General features: G+C 35.4%; 1 protein-coding gene across 2 annotated transcripts in view; it reads right to left on the reverse strand.

Moving 5' to 3' along the window:
• dpyda.1 (dihydropyrimidine dehydrogenase a, tandem duplicate 1) overlaps positions 1-3,779 on the reverse strand; it is a 249,959-nt gene extending 246,180 nt beyond the window's left edge. The window contains exon 1 of one of the 2 annotated variants that reach the window (XR_007825666.1): positions 3,435-3,779. Coding sequence is in view for 1 of the 2 variants with exons in the window: in XM_051098672.1 (XP_050954629.1) it covers positions 3,435-3,473 (39 nt within the window). In the remaining variant the exon portion in view is untranslated. The remainder of the gene's footprint in view (positions 1-3,434) is intronic. The other variant, XM_051098672.1, reaches the window with a different exon arrangement.
• Positions 3,780-23,818: the final 20,039 nt, after the last annotated feature.

A 23,818-nucleotide genomic window follows, 5' to 3' on the forward strand; every position in this document is an offset into this window, starting at 1 on the left:
TTTTTATTCTGAACTGATTTTTTAAATGCAACCATTGGCAGTAGAGTCGTGCAGCCCTATATACTTACTAAAATAGATATTTCATCTCTATACTTGCATGTCACATGACTATTAAACTGATATCAGAGAACTGTGAACGTGAACTTGTTTTAAAATAACTGAAAATATTAACTTAAAATCTCAGGGGGTACTTCGTTAAAATATTTTCCATCTAAAGGGTTGGGCTGACAAAAAAAACATTAGGTACCCCAGCACTAGGATGCTAAACCAGGCACATCCTTAAACACAGCAAGCATATTCTGAATTCTCCGGCTTTGACACTAAAGGGTGTTTACCTGTGGAGCGAGAACAACAGGCTTCCAGATATCTGATTGGTTTGCCTAAACACATGCACATGTTGAACAACCTAGAGCACTGGATCAGAAAATAAGCACAAACATTACTTGTTTACTCCTAGTTAAACAGCTTTAGTGAAAGTGGCACAAAGAATTTTACTGCTGCATTGTTGAATCTTAAAAAAGAATCTTTTGGTTTAATGGAAATGTCAAATGATATTAAAATTCTGTTTTAAAAGAAAATAAATGTGTTAAAAGGACATTACGAAATTCAAGGTCTTTTTATATAGCAAGGCGTTGTCAAAGTAGCTTTGCAGAAAATTAATGATTCCATCATACAACGTCATTTAGGCCTAATGGCCCTCAATTTCCTTTAATCTTTAATGCTGTGGCTTAAAATATTGAAATTATGTTAACAGTCAATTTAAATTTCTTTAGAAATGCTGTGCATTCAAGGAAATGTGCATGAAAATGTCTCAAATGTATCCATTAAAGCACTAAATCTACCATTTTGAATAAAATGTATCTGCTAAACAAATTACAATTTGAGAATATTTTAAAGGGTTAGATTATAATGTTTCAGTTTCAATACTTGAACTGTAATACTAACAACTCTACTACCTATTCAAAGGGAACATACAAAGGGAATATACAAAGGGAAGTGTTATGCACTGTAAAAGTTTTACAGCCTCCTAAGTGTTTAATCAAGTCACGTCACGTTCAAGTTCAACCTTTGTGTTAAATCTTAAATCTAAATGTAAGAACCAATGTTTGGCTGCTGATAAACTTCACTTTTATTACAAAGCATCTGGGACTTTTCTATAAAATCAAATTCACTATTTTAGCTCAGTCCCCATTCATTGTCAGGCTATTGCAACTCGATGAAAGGAAGATCATGTTAAAATCAAAGGATCATGTTAAAAATCGGTTAGTCACTTTGACTAAACGTCAGTAGAAACCAATAAAAAATCTGACTGAACTGTTAGCACAGGCCACAGAGCCAAAACAGGTAACACTACAGTGATTGCTGCCCTTCCGTATGCTTCTGATTTAGTTAATGGTATAAACTGACATGTGATTCTCACATGGTTAGCAGTACAGCTTATTAACCACATGGATGTGAGATGCATTACAGCATTGCAGTCTGCAACTCAGACCTAACTAAGCGTATAATAACTGGGAAATTGGATTATCTGGACATGCCATTATTTCCAGTGTGTTCACTGCCTTGTTTGGATCGCAATACTCTTTACAAGAATGAGAGCTGAATGCCAAATGAACGCAGAAACTGTCTATAGCACAGCCCTCAAGGCATGCATATATCATTAAAACACTTCAAAATGGTTTTAAAAGAAATCCTGTGTACCACTGAAATGATTGCCAACAATTCCATTGTGCTTCAACACTTTTCTGCAACACACATCATTTGTATTCGACTAGTGGAACAGAATTTGTTATGGCAGCATTCCAGGAACACTTTCCTGATCTTAACAACCAGTATCCACACACCCACAGAGGCTATGTTCAAAACAGCACACTAGCATACTACTCTCATTATTTTTGCAGTATGTATACTGTGCACAGTAAGTGAACCTTCTGTATGCACAGAATGCAAAGATGATTTAAAGGAACAGTTCACCTACAAAGGAAATCCAGGATGCAGATGTAGATGCAGATTTGGAAAAATGTAGCATTACATCACAATGCATTGAATGGGTGCCATCAAAATGAGAGTCAGCTGATAAAACATCAAAATAATTCACAAAGATGACTCCAGTCCATCATTTTGTAAAGTGAAAAGCTGCACGTTTGTAAGAAACAAATCCATCATTAAGGCATTTCTGGCCAAGCTACCAGCTCATTCATTATCAGACTTACCCCATGTTGGCCTCTAGCATCAAAATACATCAATATATTTGTTTAGTACTGTTTTGGATTGCATATTTATCACCTGATTCAGATTAGACCATTTTTTTTACTGTAGAAATTAGTATTAATTGATCTGCTGGTGTCATGTGGATTACTTGCATGTAATTGCAATGTTTTATCAGCTGTTTGGACACTTATTCTGACGGCACCCATTCACTGTAGTGGATACAATGGTGAGCAAGCAATATAATGATTTTTTTTTTTTTTTTTTTTTTTTTGTGTGTGGACTTCAAGTTTAAACCTAGGTTAACAGACTTGATTAATATCAATCAAAGAACTATATTAGCCATTGAAAAATATAGAGAAAAACTCTGTTCTAATGTAAGTTTGTTGTGTTTACTTTAATATTTGAACAAAAAAACTCACTGAGAGGCTAGAATACTTGAAGGCTACACTAGCCATTGTCTATAACTTTAATCTGTTGATAAATCATTTTAATTAATAAGTGTGTGTGTCCAATAGCATATTAGTTTTTGCTTTGGTATTGCAAAATTTCATTGGAATCAATAGGGAATGGGGAATTCTGGATTTGGCAACACACTACATTTTATCAGCTACAGTCATTGTAAATTATAATAAAAATATGCAACTTTGTGAATGAAACATGCAAGGTAATTTACAAAAAGTACTGCCCCATATACTAATAAAAAAAGTATGTAGAATATAGTGTAGTGCACAGTATGAACGACTCTGGTTCTTCAACAGCCATTCACAAACACACATAACAGCAGGAATGTGACATAAAGGGTTAACTGAGCACTGCAAAACAGTTTATGGTTTGTTAAACCTATAGAAAGTGTATTATCACGAAAGACTGATATAAGAGTGCACAATAACCACAATTTGTTACAATAAGTGATTAAAAAGAAACTTTGACCTGATATATCTAACTACTGCCTGAACTTTCATACTTGCAGAAAAACAACAATGTAAACACAGGACTACGTTTAGCTACTTCTACAGGGAACTTACATGACATTAATAAAGTTGAATAAACAAAAAGTTTAAGATTTTACAGGAAAACGCGACGATGTAACACTAAGAAATGATTGGAGTCATCTTTCGCCGAATACTGCATTAATGTTTAGTATCACAGATTGATCTTAACGCACCTCAGACTGACAATATAACAACACGGTGCATTTATGTTATGATATACAGTGTTTATACCTCGATATCCGGCAGCTCCTTGCTCAGCATTCGAGCCATGTTTCCCTCAAATCAAAACGAAGGAAGATGAAATGAAGACAGAGCAATAAAAGTGTTTGTATTCCGACGATAGTCCCGCTTTCGAGGCGTACAGGTTTACTTCCAGAAGGATCCTTTCGCGTATATAGTCAGAATGGCTGAAAATCGTCCTCTGCGACGTCGAATTGACAGTTAAAGCAGCCGCATAGATGTCTACAGCTCCTTGAGGGGCTGGTGGGCACCTGTGGAGGGTCTTTCAGACGGCAGATAAAGTTTGTTTGACGCTAACTTTCTGCACACCGCACAGAGGACGCCGTGTTTACCAGCAAGTCTTGATCAAGTCAGGACGGGGATAAATGTAAAGGCAGTGGTAACTTTGATTCCTTATATTGATGTTGAAAATGTTATATATATATATATATATGTATATATACTATTATTTTTTAATACTAAAATAATTTTTAATATTAAAATAATATTTTTTAATACTAAAATAATTAGTAAATTATTAATAATTACTCAAATTAATATTGGGTGGTAACTTAATGGTTGTAGTTTCAATCCAGTCAAAGTTTTGCTAATTACAGCTGTATTCCTTACTTTATCCACCTTATTCTTAAATATCGAAGTAAGCATTTGGGCGAAACAGTAACTGCTAAAACTGTTTGCACTACAAACCAGTGTGTTCATGATTAAGATAACATATTAAAATAATATGGTAAGACACACCAGTTTGCAACATCAAGCAGCAATAGAGCTGTTTTGTACAGCTAAAAATAGCTGCAATTACATAAATTAACCATTGTTTTACTACAAATAAAACCATGGTTATTATACTTAAACCATGGTAACTACAAATTAACCATTGTTTTGGTATTCTAATCATAGTTTAATCATGGTATTTGTAGTAAAACTGTGGTTTTAGAAATGGTAATCAATACGCCAAAAAACATGGTAACTACACTTTTACTATAATAAAATCATGGTTAATTTCGTAAGGGTGGAAGGGGATGAGACCAGAAGCCAGACCCATAAATGGCTGCGCCCCTTACGGGAAAAATCAGGTGGATATTTCATTAAAAATATACATTGCTTACAAAAACACAAGGTAATCACGTTAACTTGTGTTTTCCGTGATACGGGCTATATTTATAATAGAAAAATGCTGAATACTATGTATTAAAAAACAAACAGTATGTAAAACAGCATGCATTTTGTAATGTGAAACATTGCTGTCATATAAACATTTCCAGAATGAAACCTCTGCAAAACAGTTTTCCCATAAAGGTACTTTTAATGTTATCATAAGTAGAGAAAATTGCATTCATCTGCATTCAAGTTGACATGATCACAGTTATTATGCATGTATATAAAATACATGTGTTTAGTGCACACAAATCTGTTTTTCTTTCATCCCTCAAACAAACCCGTAAAATGCAGATGATCCCTAACAGCAGGGTTTGTTAGATCTAGTACAACACACACATCTTGTATTGATCACCTTGTGACAGAAGCGTCTGCAAGTCCGATAGTGTTTCAGCGGTGATCCAGTTCTTTGTAATGCAAGCAGCAGAGGATGTTAACCTCCATTTGTACAGTGACTCAATGTTTGTGCATCGAATATTGTGTCGTTTTTGATATGTATGCTTTTCAAAGCATTTGATCATCTTGATCTGTGGCTCATTACAGTGAGCTGTGTATATTTACCAAAACAGTAACACTAATGACTAACCTACAGTAGTAGTATCTAGGCTGCTTTAAGGAGAAGTAACATCACCGATTTGAGATGCTGTTTGAAATGGTGTTAAAAATGAATGTCTTTACAAAAGATTGTTTATATTGATCATTGTAGTCATGTTTTGTTCTCTGGGCTTTTATCTTGACAATATGTGTATTTATTGGCAAATAATTAGAATTTGTGACTGTGGCTCTGAAAAGCAGCACAGTTATTGCGGTCGATACTGCAGCGGTGAGACAGTTAACTGCACGTCTGGAGTGACTTGGCATTTTAAACAGGACTGCCATGTTTGTTGTTATTATTTTTTTGTATTTCTTGCCTCGGTTATAGATCAGGTCAGGCCTCACCCACAAACAGCTGCCCACCAATACATAAAAATGTATTGCGTAATAGTGAGTATTGAGTAATGTATTGAGTAATAGTGCTTAAAGGGACAGTTCACCCAAAAATGCTTTCATTGTTTACTCACCCTTCTCTTGTTTTAAACATGTACAGATGAGTTCAAAAGTTTACATTGATCATACAAAATGCATTATTTTTTATTTAGTACTGACCTGAATAAGATATTTCACATAAAAGACGTTTACATATAGTCCACAATTTCACATAAAAGATGTTTACATATAATCCACAAGAGAAAATAGTAGCTGAATTTATAAAAATGACCCTGTTCAAAAGTTTACATACACTTGATTCTTAGTACTGTTACCTGAATGATACACATCTGTGTTTTTTTTGTTGTTTTTTTTTTACATGATGGTTGTTCATTAGTCCCTTGTTTGTCCTGAACAGTTAAACTGCCCGCTGCTCTTCACAAAAATCCTTCAGGTCACACAAACTCTTAGATTTTTTCAGCATTTTTGTGTATTTGATCCTTTCCAACTATGACTGTAAGATTTTGAGATCCATCTTTTGACACTGAGGACAACTGATGGACTCATATGCAACTATTACAGAAGGTTCAAATGCTCACTGATGCTTCAGAAGGAAAAACAATGCATTAAGAACCAGGGTGTGAAAACTTTTGAACAGATGTGTGCATTTTTCTTATTTTGCCTAAATACCGTATTTTTATTTAGTACTGCCCTTCAGAAGCTACAGAAGATACTTACATGTTTCCTAGAAGACAAAATAAGTTAAATTTACCCTGATCTTCAATTTCCAAAAGTTTTCAACCCCCAGCTCTTAATGCATTGTGTTTTCTTTTTGAGCATTTGAACCTTTTGTTATAGTTGCATATGAGTCCCTTAGTTGTCCTTAGTATGAAGAGATGAATCTCAAAATCATTGAGTCAATGTTGGTAAGGGTTCAAATACACAAAAATGCTGAAAAACAAAGAATTTGTGGGACCTAAAGGATTTTTCACACAACTATCACTAAACAAAAAAACACAGCTGTGGATCATTCAGGTAACAACACAATATAAAGAATCAAGCATTTACACTTTTTTTTATAAATTCAACTATTATTTTCTCTTGTAGACAATATGTAAACATCTTTTATGTGAAAAATCTTATTCAGGTCAGTACTAAATAAAAATTAACATGAATTTGGCATGTTCCCTCTTATTTTGCTAAAATAATTAACATTTTGCAGATTCTGCAAGGTGTATGTAAACTTTTGACCTCAACTGTATGAGTTTCTTTCTTCTGCTGAACACAGAAGAAGATATTTTGAAGAACGTCAACCAAACAGTTGACGGTAGCCATTGACTTCCATAGTATTTTTCCCATTCTATTGAAGTCAATGGCTACCGCCAACATCTTCTTTTGTGAGTGCACACTGGCTTGTTTCGACGTGAGGGTGAGTAAATGCCACAAAAATCCTAGAATTTACCCTGATTTCTAATAATAATCAGTTACATTTCCAAGGCAAAACCCATATTTAACTCATTTTAATTGCATTTAGCCCTTCAAAATACATATTTTCCCTTTTAAAAACCTTGCTAGCTAACAAGCCAATCTAATTACACTCCTGCCAATTTTATTTAACTTTTACAGCCAATGAAATCCATTTCTGTGTAAAATGTAATTGACCACAGCAATGGTCATTTGTCTTTGTGAAGGGATGTCTCAACACTCACCGCAACACAGTTTTTGACCTAAAAGCTATTAGTGGGCGGTATGAATAATATATATATGTATATATTTTTAGCTGAAAATTCAAATATGGGTTATTTTTGCTAGATAAACTTTTCTAAACCCATAATGCCTGTCATTCTGGAGACAGAGGCCGCTTTCTTTCCTCACAGGCATCGGCACTGGAGAGCCGATCTCAGTATTACACTGATGATTATTCACTGCTCAGGCCATTTCTGGTCATGAGGTGAAAGACTGCTTGGTAATATAATGTTATGATAATCTAGATGGTTCATAATGGGCCTCAGCAACATTTACTGAGTCAGTGTGCATATAGATATGTCTCCGTCCACATACAGACAAGCAGGAAATCACTGTGGTGCTGGAGAAATGCTGGCATTTATTCGGTAAATGAAAGAACGTTCACAATCAGCTGAGTAAATGCATGATCCTTTATTGTCTCAACAACATTATTCCGAACAGTGTGTGGGAGACTGCATTGTCAGGTTTTTGGCATTGGAAGTGTGTTTAAAACGATTAGCTTCAAATAGGATTTGCTTCATGTATGACCATGTCAAATCCAATTCCCCAATGACCGTTTCACACGTCGAGAATAATCCTTGATTTAATGCGCTTGTTTTCGCCTTTAAAATTTCTCAGGCATTTTGCCATCCACCAACATTTTTTAATATGTTATTTAACTTTATTACTTGGAAAGGAGAACACTTTCTAATCAGATTGGAAAAATGTATCCAAAAAATAAAAACGCAAAAATAAATCTAAAAAAAACAAAACATTAAAAATGATACATAATTTAATGCATGATGCTAATAATGATGATTGTTAATATTATCACAATTATTCTTATAATAATTCATATTACTTCCATTTTTGGATTATAAACAGGATAATTTCCTGTTGTGGTTGTTTAACTTAATTATCAACTTTCTCCCCAAAATCGGTATTTTCCAAGAAACATTTGAGTGCATAGTGATATCTTTTGTTGCCATTGATGGTCCTTGAAGAATCTTTAACACCTTTCAGTTGCGCAAAAGATTGTGTATAATAGAAGAAGGTTCTTCAGATTATTAAAATATTCTGTAGTGTAGATGACAGATTTTTGTCTAATTGCTGAGTTGAGAGGAAATGTGCATTGATTGCTAGGAGAAACAACTGAGATATTAACGAGATCTTGTTTGCATATTCATTACGTCATTTTGATCTGGAAGATTCTTTTACATACATGCCACCAAACATCACATCTTTAATTTGCCGGGCATATTGTCAGCTTTAAAACTAACAAGACTGAAAATTTCATCCCATCAATAATGCATGATATTTACAGGCTGGTGTTGGAGCAGAGAAGAGCCCAGGGACTCGGTTTTCCCCTCGACTTCATTTGGCTGTGTGACAGGATCCATAACCCTCTCTGAATCCTATCAAATGATGTGGTATGAAGTGTCATCTTCTCTCTGAGCGCTTCTGAGGAGTTTCATCTCTGCAGGGAACTGTCATCAGGTTCCTCTTCCTTTCTCTCTCTCCCATTCCCATCAATTGGATGGGCTATCAGACAGGTCCAATCCACTGGTCAGACTGAAGATGATCAGCAGGTGAAGTTGCTCCCCTCTGCGTCTCTACTTCCTGTCCCACCAGGGCAGCGTCCTCTCCATGGGCCATATCCATCCTGAGTGCAGCGAAACAACACAAGTCGTCTCTGAGATGCACAAAAGATGTGTGTGCTTTCTGCTTCCACTACTTTTGTGTTATTTCAAAGAACAGCAACCTTGAAAAAACAAAGCACTTTATAATAGTTGTAAAAGGCTTACATAAATTCATAAATTCAACTTCTTTTAGGGTTTATGTGGGCGTTAAATATTTTTCGTGTACAGAATTCATCACAATCAGTTCTCAAGCATTAGATTTGACTAAAACATTCGTACACATATCATGTTTATTCATTCCCAGCATTTATATTCAAGTATGTTCAAAAATACAAAACCATTTTTCTGTTTGTTATGAAAGATTAATCCCCAGCTGCCGGTGTGTTTTGCATGAATTTGTCGTGCCCTGAGGACAAATCCAAGCCATACAAATTTACATCCTCGCCGGGTAATAAATCTTTTCACACATAGCAACAATCTTGCAAAATCATTAATGTTTTTGTCCTCTCTTATCAATTCCATTTTCTGGAGTAATTGAGCAGTAATCTAATTGGTCCAGTGACCCTCTGCATAATTAAACGTTATCAAAGTGATCTGTCGGCAACTGGCAGAGAACAGATGTTGCTCTTCAGTGGAGTAATCAGTCATCGACTCCTGGCTTGAGCCAATCACAATTACCTTGATTTGTGCAGTCCAGAGTGTGAGACCCCTTGTCCTAAGTCACTCAGAAACCCCTGAATGGATCAATAAACTCCTCAGTAGCTCCGCCCATCTTGTTCATACTCATCAGTGACTTTGATAGGTTTAACCTGTTACATAATGCAATTTCAGTTTACAACAGTGTGTCAAATGTGTCATTTTATGCCACTAGCGGCACTAAAAGTAATTGCAATTCACTTAGACGTGAATAGTCGAGCAGAAATTATGCATTTTACCATGTCCAAAAATGAATATTGTTTTGATTTTTAGGTCAAGTCACATTTACCACTGCTCTGTGAAACTTTGTGAGCGAAGTCAAGTCAACTGGCAATTTCGCAATTCAAATTTCGTAACGGATTTAAGACTATCGCACACATTTGGCCCATTGAAAGCTGTTGGTTTCAACGTGACTTCTGTATGAGTTGTGCTTCAGTGGACCCTTTTTGCCCACAAAATTTTGCTAATGTGGACAAACCAACAAAATTGTGTTATTTTTATGGGAATCTACACGATTGAGAGATTCAAATGTTTCACATGCAGATTTCGCTTGTCTCGGTCACATGTATTCTCTACATTGCTAAACTATTATAGACAATGGACCCATTTAACCTATGAAATTTCAATGCGAATGCATTCACACTTTCTCTAGTTGTTGCAATAGCAACACTAAAAGTTCTTGCACAATTCCGAAATTCTTGTCCGAAAGGTAAAAAATAAATACGACCTCACGTTGTGTCATTTATGTTTACACACTGCCTTTGAAACTTCTGTCCGTTTTAAAAAAATTGGGATTGAGTTCAGTTTTCTGCATTTTTTGCATCCGTAGCAAGCAAAATCTAGAACGGCATCTGACAAGTTGATCCACTTCATCTAGCAAAGCCACTGACAACATGAAGTAAAGTTCGAATCTCTCGGGATAATCCCGGAGCTCCTTGATAAGGAGGTATAACTCTCCTTCCTCTCTATGCAATCTCAGGATTGGATGGACCCAATATTTCCTCTTTCGTCTTCTCGTTTTAAGAAGAGAGAGGACAACAGAACCATCCCCACTGTTTGAAGACTCCTTTGTTTTGTGATTGTTTTTTTTCGCAACAGATTAATTCATATGCATCGGACTCAGTGTGCAAGGTTTCTTTGCATGACAAATTTTTAGTATGATACATACGAAAAAAGCATACAAAATTTTCAGACTCAATTTTTAGGATGATAAATACGAAAAAACGCATACGAAAATTTCAGACTCAGTGTGCAGTTTCTGTGCATGACAAATTTTTAGTATGATTAATACGAAGAAAGCATACAAAATTTTCAGGCTCAATTTTTAGGATGACGAACACAAAAAAATGCATCCGAAAATTTCAGACTCAGTTTTTAGGATGATGACTACCAAAAAGGATACGAAAATTTCAGACTCAGCGTGCAAGATTTCTGAGCATGACAAATTTTTAGGATGACGAATACAAAAATTTCAGATTCAGTGTGCAATGTTTCTGTGCATGATGAATTTTTAGGATGACGAATATAAAAAAAACGCATACGAAAATTTTTGATTCAGTGTGCAAGGTTTCTGTGCGTGTTTTTAGGATGACAAATAAGAAAAAATGCATATGAAAATTTCAGACTCAATTTTTAGGATGATGAATACGAAAAAACGCATATGAAAATTTCAGACTCAGTGTTTAAGGTTTCTGTGTGTGATGAATTTTTAGGATGTTGAATGCAAAAAGAAAATGCATACGAAAATTTCAGACTCACTGTGCAAGGCCCCGTCCCAAATGGTGCACCCAGGTAAAAAACAAGTGCTCTATTAATATGGAACTAAATGTGTACCTAATATACTAAAAATTGTTCTTTACTAATTCTTAAGATAATCTTAAGAACATATAAGTGTACTTAAATGTTCATCTTAAGTGTACTTAAACATACTATCTCTGTATGTATGTATTTAGTTACCACTTCTAGTACATCTGAACCCATTTTTATGTTAAAAATGACTTTAAAATGTTTGAACGATGCATTATGCATCGCTTACTATGGACAATGAAAATTTTATTGCAAATTTTGCCATTTTATTATATAAAAGGAACGCTCAAGAGCGCCCTCTTTGCACTGCTGCACCGTTGATTTCACACTAGACTTCACAGAAGACTACTACCCAATAGTCTATTTGGCATTATCCTTCCGAAATGTGGACTACATGGGTGCCATTTGGGATAAAGCCGATATTTATTTTACAGTTTTGTAAAACTGTAAAATAAAAAAAAATTGTAACCGTGACAGATGAGAGTGTAACAATAAACTGTAATATATTTTCTCCCTAGTTTGTCCATTTTTTGTTCTCAGTTTAGGAGTGCTGGCTCATCTTGCATGCAAAGAGGAATTAAGCATAATTGTAGTGTTGTGTACCTGTTACAAAGCCACATGAAAGTTGTGATCATCCTCCGAATGAAAGCTGAATCGTCAAATCATTTTTGTGTGCCTATAAAATCCTGATGTGATCCCGTAAATACAATGGCTTTCTTTTGTACACTTTCAACAGCTGCACTCACCATTCAAAGAATCAATAAAAGACCCTGAAGAAATTATGCCAGCTGATATGATGTAATCTTTTATTGTTGGCTAGATAATGCCTGGGCTATACGTGACTGAATCACTCAGTACTCTTTTATTCGCTCTCTTTCTATCTCTCGCTCTTTATCTCTCTCTGTGCTATGGATGTCCTAGCATGTCTCGAACAACCAGGAGACTCTGCCTCCTCTTTCGCTTCGGTTTCATCAGCAGTGCCGGGATAAAAGGGCCTTAGAGGCAGAATAATTAGATCAAACAATAGATTTAGGATTCAATACAAAATAAGAACATCCTCTGCGTTTTTAGAAAGGTTTACCCTCGTCCGGCGGCTACTCAGAGCTTCCCCCGTCCGAAAATACCGGTTAGTGCTGGCTTGGCTCACAACGGTCCATTGCTTGGTTTTAGAGAAAGTAATGACAGCTGGAAGCCTTAAAGTCTTTAGGAGAGAGGCATGAGCTCTTGCTGGGCTGTTTGAGAATCCAAGGATAGCCAAATAACGGTTTGAAATCAACGGCATGAACAATTCTGAAAAACAAGGCAAAGTTAAGGTTAGCTCAAGGGTACGAGATTCTCTACACAAGTGCGTCAATGCAAACACATCTGTCTAAACAAAAAATGAAACTCTTATTATCAAAGATTACTTAGTATCAATAGTAAATGTGTAATGAGAGCATAAACATATAATTTAAAAACTGACTCCACATTGTTATGTCACCCTGGACCATAAAACCAGTTAAAAGGGTCATTTTTTTTTTTAAATTGAGATTTATATATATATATATATCTGAAAGCTGAATAAATAAGATGCTTTCCAGTATGGATAGGACAATATTTGGCCGAAATACAACTATTTGAAAATCTGGAATCTGAGGGTGCAAAAAAAAATCGAATTATTGAGAAAATCGCCTTTAAAGTTGTCTAAATGAAGTTCTTAGCAATGCATATTACTAATCAAAAATTAACTTTTGATATATTGACAGTGGGGAATTTACAGAATATAATCTTAAAATGTTAATATCCTACTTATTTTTGACATAAAAGAAAAATCGATTATTTTGACCTATACAATGTAATATTGTTGGCTATTGCTGTAAATATACCCATACTTATGACTGGTTTTGTGGTCCAGGGTCACATATTAATTTTGACACACCCCCATTAAAGCATACTTTGTGCTTCAATAGCGTGTCCTCACACTTTTTTAGTTGTAATTCACAATTTAGTGTAATCTGATATGATATCCATTTTTATAAGCAAGACTACAATGTTGAACTTTTAAACTAAATTTTTTAAAAACCACGTCCTAACAACACAAGGCGCAAACGGTCGAGTAAACAACGCAGCAGCAGAACGCGAAAACTTTTTCTGTATGAATAATGGGAATACTCTGTAAAGGTAAATGTACAGTAGTGAAGAAAAATACTGCTTGCTTACGTTTGTCAATCATTCGCGTGTGTTTGCTTACGGTTTTTCGGTTGTTAACGGTTGTTTTATTTTTAGTATTTTCCATGGAGGTCAATCAATATGTAATTGTGGTTGTAAATATGTTATTTAAGGATTGGGTGTCATTGTGGAATTTCCCCAGGGATCCCATAGTTTGCTGTAAATGAATGTGTCATCTTATTAACAATTAACATGGTGAGTACAACCTGGCTTGGGCCTGTTTTACATTTTTGACACTTTCATACTTCACACATTAACTTAACGTTCGTTTATTCCTCACTAACCCTGAACAGCAGTATTTATGGACCGGTGTAGCTCACACATCATACTGAAACAAATACATTGTATGCAAACAAGTGAACCCAAAACAGTATTTTCTGTTTGAAAATCACCTTGTCAGTTTAGGCTCAAATGGAAATGATATTTGATGTCAAAGCCATCAACAGAAACATCAAATTACCATGCAATTAACATCTACAAACCAATTTTAACACCCTCAAATAAATATTAATTCACGCGCACACACAGAGACACACGGTCGCTGAAGTGTTCCCTTGCCAAAGCAAACACACTCCGGAGAGAAGCGCAGATTACCAGAGTTCAGTGTCCCAGCATCATGATGAAACTTCACAGAAATAACCTGCAACATCTGCACCGTGGCCACTGCTGCAGAGCAAATGCATCTTTGCCTCGCACTTATCGCCTCAGTCCCTTGCCCCAATGCATTCTGGGGGTTTGGGTGACAAAAGGCACAAAGAAGCATTTCAGTCAAGCTTAGTTCCTTATGAAGCTGTCATGTTAGCCAGTGCTCCAAAACCTAGTGAGCTGCCTACCTAGACAGCATTTTGACATGCTCAACTTAAAATTCAATAAATAAAATGTATTCATTTCGGATGTCACCAAGACAGCAGACAGCAACACAGCTCACTCTATTTCAGAACAAAGTTGTTATGTGGAATAACTGTATCAGTTATGAAAATTTGTCTGGGAGCTTCACGGGTTCTTAGGGTTTACACTTTAGTCCCGTAATGCCTCAGAGACCAAAGAAACTTTAATTACAAATCAAGCAGCACAGGCTGTTGCCAATGAAACGGCCGTTCTATGCACACACTCCAAAAAGAAGTGTTATTCTTAATTGCAGGTCAGTGTAAAACTGATGTGTCAGCTGCTGTGACTGCTAATTAATTCCGCTCACAAACGAAGCCAGAGACAATCTCCATCTGCTGCTGTTTAACCTGGGAGAGAGTGGCATGTCGGATTGTCATGCTCTTATTATGATAGAGTGCTCGTCTGCGATTATGACTTTTAATGGAACAAGGAACACTGACGCACATGCTAGTTATCACAGTCTAAAAGGTTTTAAATCCAATTACACAAATTCTGTAGTGATTTGTATGTTTGTTTCAAGCATCTACTTTAAAATGTTCATTATTAATAAATAATTAATAAAATAATATTTAAAATAAATAAATATGGTATTAATTGCATAACAAAAATGTATATGTATTTTTAAAAATACGTATTTAACTTCTGCAGTACGACCAATATTAAACTTGAAACTGAAAATTCAGCTGGAAATAGTATAGGATGACATTGTTTTCTACAGTGTTTCTTGTCCAAGCGGCCTTGGTTTCATCAGCAGAAAATACTAAAATATTAAAGAGATAGAAAAAGATATTGCATATTGAGAAAAACATAATTTTTTTCTTTAGAATAAAACTGCCTGCACTCTTTTTTTCAGTTAACAGTAGGGGAATCATTGTAAATTACTCTTCAGAATAATATGCACAGTGATGAATCATGCACAGTCAGACATCATCATGCAACATAAAGGAACATTTATGAAGAAAGTCAATCGGTTCAATTTTGATTTCATGTCTGATTATAAAAGAGGGCTGATCTTTTAATTCAGAACGAATCGGGTGCAGGGTTGGCTGTGTGGTCACGTGGTCTTTCAGAAGAGGGAAAATCAGCCCCCATAATGCTTCTGTCTGAGAAAACAGGCATCATCAATAATGAATTACTAAACAAGGCCGTCATTAAGTGCTTCCCACTGTCTCTGTCCAGCGCAGGGACGGGGTGGGCAGACAGCATGACTCATGCACGGACTTGCAGAGATTAGGCTGAGAAATAGAGATAGATTTAGATCGAGAGAGAGAGAGAGAAAGGAAGGAAGGAAGAGGAACGGGGTCAGGGTGGAGGCAGTGAGAGAGAGAGAGAGAGAGAGAGAGGGCTGCTATTAGAGTTCATTCTGAAGTTAAGAGTCACAATGACGGTCTCTTGACAGTAGAGTAGAGGAGAACACAACACACGTCTGTGTACGACTCTAAACGATCCTAAAGGCTGAGAGACCAAAGAGATTTTTAAGTGATTGTTAAATGTTATTTCATACAATAAGACCAGGATGAAGAGGGTTTGGCTGGAAAAAAAAAAAACTTTTTTTATTTGGCTTTATATCATTTCATTGTCTGCCTGCCTATCTGTCTTTGCATTTTGCATCTGTCCACCCATCCGTTCATCCATTCATCTATCTATCTATCTATCTATCTATCTATCTATCTATCTATCTATCTATCTATCTATCCATCCATTCATTTTCCATCCAGCTGTCTATCCATCTGTCTTTGCATTTTGCATACATCCATCCATTTTCCATCCATCCATCTGTCCATCATCCATCCATCCATCCATCCTGCATCTGTCTGTCCATCCATCCATTTTCCATCTATCTGTCTATCTATCTATCTATCTATCTATCTATCTATCTATCTATCTATCTATCTATCTTACATCTGTCTGTCCATCCATCCATCAGATCTATCTATCTTTGCATTTTGCGTCTGTCCATCCTTCCATCCATTCATCCATCCATTTTCTGTCCATCCATCCATCTTTCCATCAATCCCTCCATTTTCCATCTATCCATCTATCTATCTATCTATCTATCTATCTATCTATCTACCTATCTATCTATCTATCTTTGCATTTCACTATCTTTCCAGTCATCATCCATATTATCCATCTGTCCATCCAACCATCCATTTTCTGTTTATCTGTCCGTCCGTCCATCTATTTGTTGATCCATTAATTTCCATCCGTCTGTCTATCCATCGATCTATTTTTTGCATCCATCCATTTATTTTAGGTCTGTCTGTCCAACCATTCATCCATGCATTTTGTGTCCATCCATCCATTCATCCATCCATCCATCTTTCTGTCTTTGCATTTTGCATCCGTCTGTCGATCCATTTTCCATCTGTCCATCCAGCCATCCACTCTCCGTTTGTCTGTCTGTCTGTCCATCCATCCATCCATCCATCCATCCATGCATCAATCTGTTTGCATTTTGTATCCATCCATCCATCCATCCATCCATCCATTCACTTTCTGTTTGTCTGTCCATCCATCCATTGATACTTCCATCAATGCATCTGTGTTTGCATTTTGCATCTGTATGTCCATCCATCCATCCATTTTCCATCCATCCATCTGTCCGTCTGTTCATCCATCATCTGTCTGTCCATCCATCTCTCTATCTTTGCATTTTGCATCTGTCCTTCCATCCATCCATTTATTTTCCATCTGTCCATCCATCCATTTATCTATCTATCTTTGCATTTTGCATCTGTCTATTTGCATCTATAGTCCATCCCTTCCTCTACTTTCCATTTGTCTGTCTGTCTGTTCATCCATCCATCCATTTTGTGTCCATCCATCCATCCCTCTATCTGTCCATCCATCCATGCATAAATTAAATATAAGAGCTAAGGTCTAAAATTCAGGATGAAAAGGCATTAAAAAAATGAAATGCAAATATGTGTTTTTCACATTAACAGACTGTTTTGTCATTCATGATTTCCTAGTTATTCAAATCTTCTTTAATTATTTGAGAACTGCGGTAACATAAAAGCCAGCGGAATAACGATTAAAGCACCGATAAAAGGGACGAGTGCAGACGGAGTGAGATCTCGCAGGGTCAGATGGAGGACAGACGTTCAGAATAACACCTCTGAGTCCAGTGAAGATCATTCCGACAGACAGCCGGATATCACAGTCAGTTGCTTATCGCAGGACCTTGAAAATACCAGGGAAAAAAAATCCCGGCCCCACTCTCTTTCTCTTTCACCTTCAAAGGGGGTCTAATACGGCCTCAAAGAATACTTGATATTCTCCTATTGGTATTTGCAGATGGTGCTGCTGCTCACACATTCATTCGGCGTGGAGGAAAGGTTGTGTCTTGGGACTCAATAGATTAGTAAGTCTGGGGACAAGTGCCTGGATGCCCCTGTTTAGCATGTGAATGACACACCAGTGTGCATTATTGGCTCTGGTCGGAGGAGCCAAGGAACAGCAAGAGGAACAGTGGAGAGACCATTCAAGAGCAATTGTATGTGCATTAAATATGTATCAATGAAAAATCAAGTTACATGAGGTAGCTGTAAATTTTATTCTGAAGGGTAATGTTGAGCTGCCCCTGGACGACAACTGAACAATCCTATGCAAAATAAACAGTTTTAGTATTTAGAAAGATTATGAAATATTTTGGATTCTGCAGTGTTTATAGTAGCAATCTTAGTTTGAATGATCTCATCTAAATAGCAAATCTTTAAGATCACACTTTTTATTTTAGTGTTTCCTGTGTTGCTTTTCTGAATGCACAGCTTAACAGAAAAAGATTCATATTTTATCCAGGTTTTCAGTCTGAATTGAATGTAATAAGACAACAAGGCTGCATATCGCAAATTAATGGCAAGAAAACATCTTTGATTTCTTCTCGCAGGCTGCATGCAATAACATACAACTGATTCACCACTGAGTCTGTTTTAAAAATAAATGATTCTTTTTTTAACTGTCCTTTTAATTGCCACAAATAAGAGTGACAATGCTTTTGGCTTACAATAAAATACCCTTCATTCAACGGAGGACGAATCTTCAGATTATTTTCAAAGACACTCATTTCAGACTGGACAAAATGCAACAGACAAACAAACCAAAAAACAATGAAATGAAACATGAAACAAAACACGAGCGCTAGCACAGCTAACGCTGACAGACAGCGTGTGCAAGAGCCTGGTTATTGAACACTGAGTGCTCTGTGAATTTGTACCGAGGCGAGCAGACAGTAGATGCTTTCCTGCGCTCTGCTTGAACCTAAAATGAAAGTCTGATTTTTTTCCCCTCTCCCTTTGCTTTTGACAATGAAGCTCTCCGTGAAGATTGAACGCCCTGCGTTTACGGGAGGTGGGGACCTAAGAGCCTCGCTCTGAAGGGCCCTCTCTGGGGGGTAGCCAGCATTTAGAAGATCTGATTAATCATAGTCTCTCTCTCTCTCTCTTTGAGGTGATAGCTCAGAGGTAGCAGGAGGCCTGGCCCTCGTTACGTGTGCGTCCGGGGAGAGGCAGCAGTTTACAGAGCAGTGTGTGAGCAGGGAGATGAATGAACGGTATGGTGAAATAATCAATTATCACACTCTTCACCACTGGAACAGGCCACACACATACTGCAAAAAATATTCTTAATCAGTATTATTTTTGTTTTGTCTTGTCTTTTGTGTAATATATCTAATATTTCGCTTGTTATTTCAATAAACCAATATCATCAAAACAACCCTAGTAAAAGCTAAGAGATTTAAAATGCATTTATTTTATACTAAGTATAGTTCAAGTCTATTAACATAATTACTGACATCTCGCTTGAGACTTACTGATATAAAAACTGTAATTAAAATTTATTTGGCGTACTACTTGTGCACAATGCACATTTCCTAATATTAAGCCTAAAATATGTCACTGTTGATGAGGATTGTATGATCTTTAAATAATATCAGTCTTTAAATGCAAAGTATTTACTGTACCTAAAGTATACTTACAATAGTTCCACTTTAGCAAAATCAAATATACTTAAGTATATCTTTAGTTGACTAAATTAAAGTGCATTAAGTAAAAAAAATAGCTGTTCCAATTTAGCAGACTTTAAATATACCAGTTTAGCATACTAAAAGTTCAACTGCAGGGTATTTTTATTAAATACATAATATGTAAATGTATTTGTAGTATACTTGTACTTACATTTTAGTATATTTATTTTTCACTTAGTTGACTGGAATGAATACTTTAATTTTTAGGAAGGATGCAGTTAATTGATCAAAACTCACAGCTGAGCGTTTATAATGTAACAAACATTTTTTAAATGAACAGTGTTCTTTTGAACTTTTGAACTCATAGAATTCTAAAAAAATATTTAATTTTTAAATATTTAATATGTAAATATTTAAACAACTGTTTTCAAGAAAATCTACATATTAGAATGATTTCTAAAGGATCATGTGACACTGAAGACTGAAGTAATGATGTTGAAAATTCAGCTTTGCCATCACAGGAATAAACTTTATTTTAAATATATTAAAATAGAAAACAGATATTTTAATTTGTAATATTTTTTTTTTAAATATTAGGGTTTTCACTGTATTTATATTAGCATAAGACCTTTAAGAGACATTTAAAAACTTTCATTATTTTATCATGTTTTTGCTGTATTTTATTTTAGTTAGCTTGTACCTTCTTTCTAGCCCTGAATCTGATTGGCTGAGAGGAGTACGATATTCTAGTGATAACAGAACTCCAACCATTATATATGTGACCCTGGACCACAAAACCAGTCATAAGGGCCAATTTTTTAAAATTGAGATTTATACAATTTCAATAAATATCTTTCTATTGATGTGTGGTTTGTTAGGATAGGACAATATTTGGCTGAGATACAACTATTTGAAAATCTGGAATCTGAGGGTGCAAAAAAAAAAAATCAAAATATTGAGAAAATTACCAAAAGTTGTCCAAATGAAGTTCTTAGCAATGTAATTTACAAAATATCTTCACGGAACATGATTTTTACTTAATATCCTAATGATTTTTGGCATAAAAGAAAAATCAATAATTTTGACCCATCGTTGGCTATTGCTACAAATATACCAGTGCTACTTATGACTGGTTTTGTGGTCCAGGGTCACATATAAAAAGCAAAGTTGTATAAAATATTAGGTTTTTTTTTTGTTTGTTTCTTTGTTTTTGATTATAGAAAACAAGAAAACAAACAAACAGAAATAAGAAAATAAGAAATTGTTTTTTGCTGTGCACACACTCTAAAAACAAGACAAAAATACTGAATAAAAAAAAATGATTTTTGCAGAGCACACACTTCAAAAACCCAGACGAAAGAACCCCTTTTGTGTCTAATATTTAATTTCCTCCTGTCAGTGAAAGCCCTTAACTGTGTTTTCTAGTATAGTCAGTGGTTTTGACACCGTTGGGGATTTTTCAGGCCGAAAGGGTTTTTACTGAACACTCTTGGAGGAATATAAGTCACCAGAGTTTGTGAAGAGGGATGCGATAAAGGGGAGGAGATGAAGAGAGAGAGCGATTGCACCAGAATGGGATGAGAGGTGTCCACTGAGAATTTGGAAGTGGAGGATCTCACTCTGGCGTTCAATCTGCGCCAGCTCCAATACTGTGGAAATAAATTGGTTTTTAAATAGATTGCTAAGCCTCTATCAGCGAACCACTGATGTGGGTACATTTCATAGGCGGCTATTTAAACCAACCTAAAGCCCATCCATAGTGTAACCTTATTAAAGATATCTGCCAGTTAGACTTCACTAGCTCAGCGTGCTTCACCTCCCGCCTGAAATTAATCTCTGAAACGATACACGCGATAACCGGCCTCACGTATGGAGGAATACAGAGCGGGACTGTAATTAATGTAACGAGGCTTAGTGGCCTGTATCAGCGCTCTGTGAAAAATGGACAAGCTGTGAGACTCAACAGGCCTGAGATTGGGGGGTTTAGAGGTAGGAAAGTTGTCGGTTGTGTGGTTGAAAGGTCACAATCCAGTGACCTTTCGCCAGTCAGAAATTTGAACGCACCAACTCATTTTTAAAACAATAGTAATCAAATGACTAAATTAACACATGCGCTAATAAAAACAAAGGTTCCAAAAGGGGGGTTTGTGGTTCTGGGTTCTAATCAGAACAGTTCTTGATGGAAACTTTTTTGTTTGTCTGAAGAATATTTAAATAGTCTAAAGAACCTTTTTTCATTATAAAGAACACTGTAAGGGTTCCAAGGTTTTTAAAGGTTCTTTATGGAACATTCAATGTAGCAACATCAAAAAATTGGAACACACCTACTAATTTTTAAATTATTTTCCTCATTTTAGAAAACAGAAATCAAATGATTAAATTAACACATGCACTAATATAAAATAAAAGTTCCAAAAATGGGGTTTGTAGTAGAAGTACTATTTCTGGTTCTCATCAGAGCCTTTCTTTGAACAGTTCTTGATTGAACCTTTTTTGTTAGTGTGAAGAATATTTAAATAATCTAAAGAACCTTTTTTTCATTATAAAGAACACTGTAAGGGTTCCAAGATTTTTAAAGGTTCTTCATGAAACATTTAATGCAGCAACATAGCTAGTCAAAAAGATTGAACACACCTATTCAGTTTTAAATTATATTACTCATTTTAGAAAACAGAAATTAAATGATTAAATTAACACATGCACTAATAAAAATAAAGGTTCCAAAAGGGGGGTCTGTAGTAGAAGTACAATTTCTGGTTCTAATCAGAACAGTTCTTGATGGAAACTTTTTTGTTTGTCTGAAGAATATTTAAATAATCTAAAGAACATTTTTCCATTGTAAAGAACACTGTAAGGGTTCCAAGGTTTTTAAAGGTTCTTCATGGAACATTCAATGTAGCAACATAGCTAGTCAAAAAAATTGAACACACCTACTAATTTTTTAATTATTTTCCAAATTTTAGAACAATAGTTATCAAATTACTAAATTAACACATTCACTAATAAAAAACGAAGGTTCCAAAAGCGGGGTTTGTAGTAGAAGTAAAATTTCTGGTTCTAATCAGAACCTTTCTTTGAACAGTTCTTGATGGAACCTATTTTGTTAGTGTGAAGAATATTTAAACCTTTTTCCATTGTAAAGAACACTGTAAAGGTTCCAAGGTTTTTAAAGGTTCTTCATGGAACATTCAATGTAGCAACATTGCCTGTCAAAAAAAAATTGAACACATCTACTAATTTTTTAATTATGTTCCACTTTTTAGAATAACAGTAATTAAATGACTAAATCAACATATGCACTAACAATAAAAATAATTAAAAAGGTTAAAAAGAAGGGGTTTGTAGTAGAAGTACCATCTCGGTTTCTCATCAGAACCTTTCTTTGAACAGTTCCTGATGGAACCTTTTTTTTTCTTAGTTTAAGGAAAAATTTAAATAACCTAAAGAATCTTTTTCCATTGTAAATTCCATTGAAATGGTCAGCGCTAAAAAAAACTTTTTTTTTTTTTAGCAGTGTACGCTGAAAAATAATGGTGTAGAAGCAGTTTACACTCAGAAATTGATAATAAATTGTGCTATTAAATTTTTGATACAAATTTTTGAATACAAATTTTGGTAACACTTCAGTATAGGGACCAATTTTCAGTGTTAAATAGTTGCGTATTAGAATGCCTATTATTAACATTTATTTGTTTATTAGTACTTATAAAGCACATATTCTGCATTCCTTATCCTAACCAATACCTTAACTTAACAACTACTGTACTATCAATAAGCAGCAAATTAGGAGTTTACTAAAGCAAAAGTCATAGTTAAGTGTCATAGTGTTAATAGCAAGAATTAGCCCTTAAAATAAAGTGACCCAAATTTTGTAAGAAACAAAATATGTATTTCATTTGCTCAACCAACTTCACAATGCTTTTCGAACCACATTGGATACTTTTTGATTGCTTTATCTTCACCATATGAACCCGTTTAACCATATTTTTTAATCACGCTCATATATATCTATGTTTATTCGTATACTGTAAGCAAAATGTTTTTTCACAAATTCAGTCGTGTGTCCAAACTTTTGACTGGTCGTGTAGCTTCCATTTCCTGTACTGAGGAAAACATATGCTAATACAGCACAATTTTCAGTTGATTAATGCAACTGATCTTATTTGCGGTAAAAAGCATTATGGTCTTAAAGGAAGTCAGTGGATGATAGAAGATCATGACATCATGTATGAGGAAAATCCTCACTTGCAAAATGCTGAGCCTATAAAAACATAACCCTTTGAGATGGGTGTAAATACCAACCCATGCAACCATGAAGGGTA

The sequence above is a fragment of the Labeo rohita genome, chromosome 24 (assembly GCF_022985175.1).
Source record: "Labeo rohita strain BAU-BD-2019 chromosome 24, IGBB_LRoh.1.0, whole genome shotgun sequence".
NCBI classification, from domain to species: domain Eukaryota; kingdom Metazoa; phylum Chordata; class Actinopteri; order Cypriniformes; family Cyprinidae; genus Labeo; species Labeo rohita.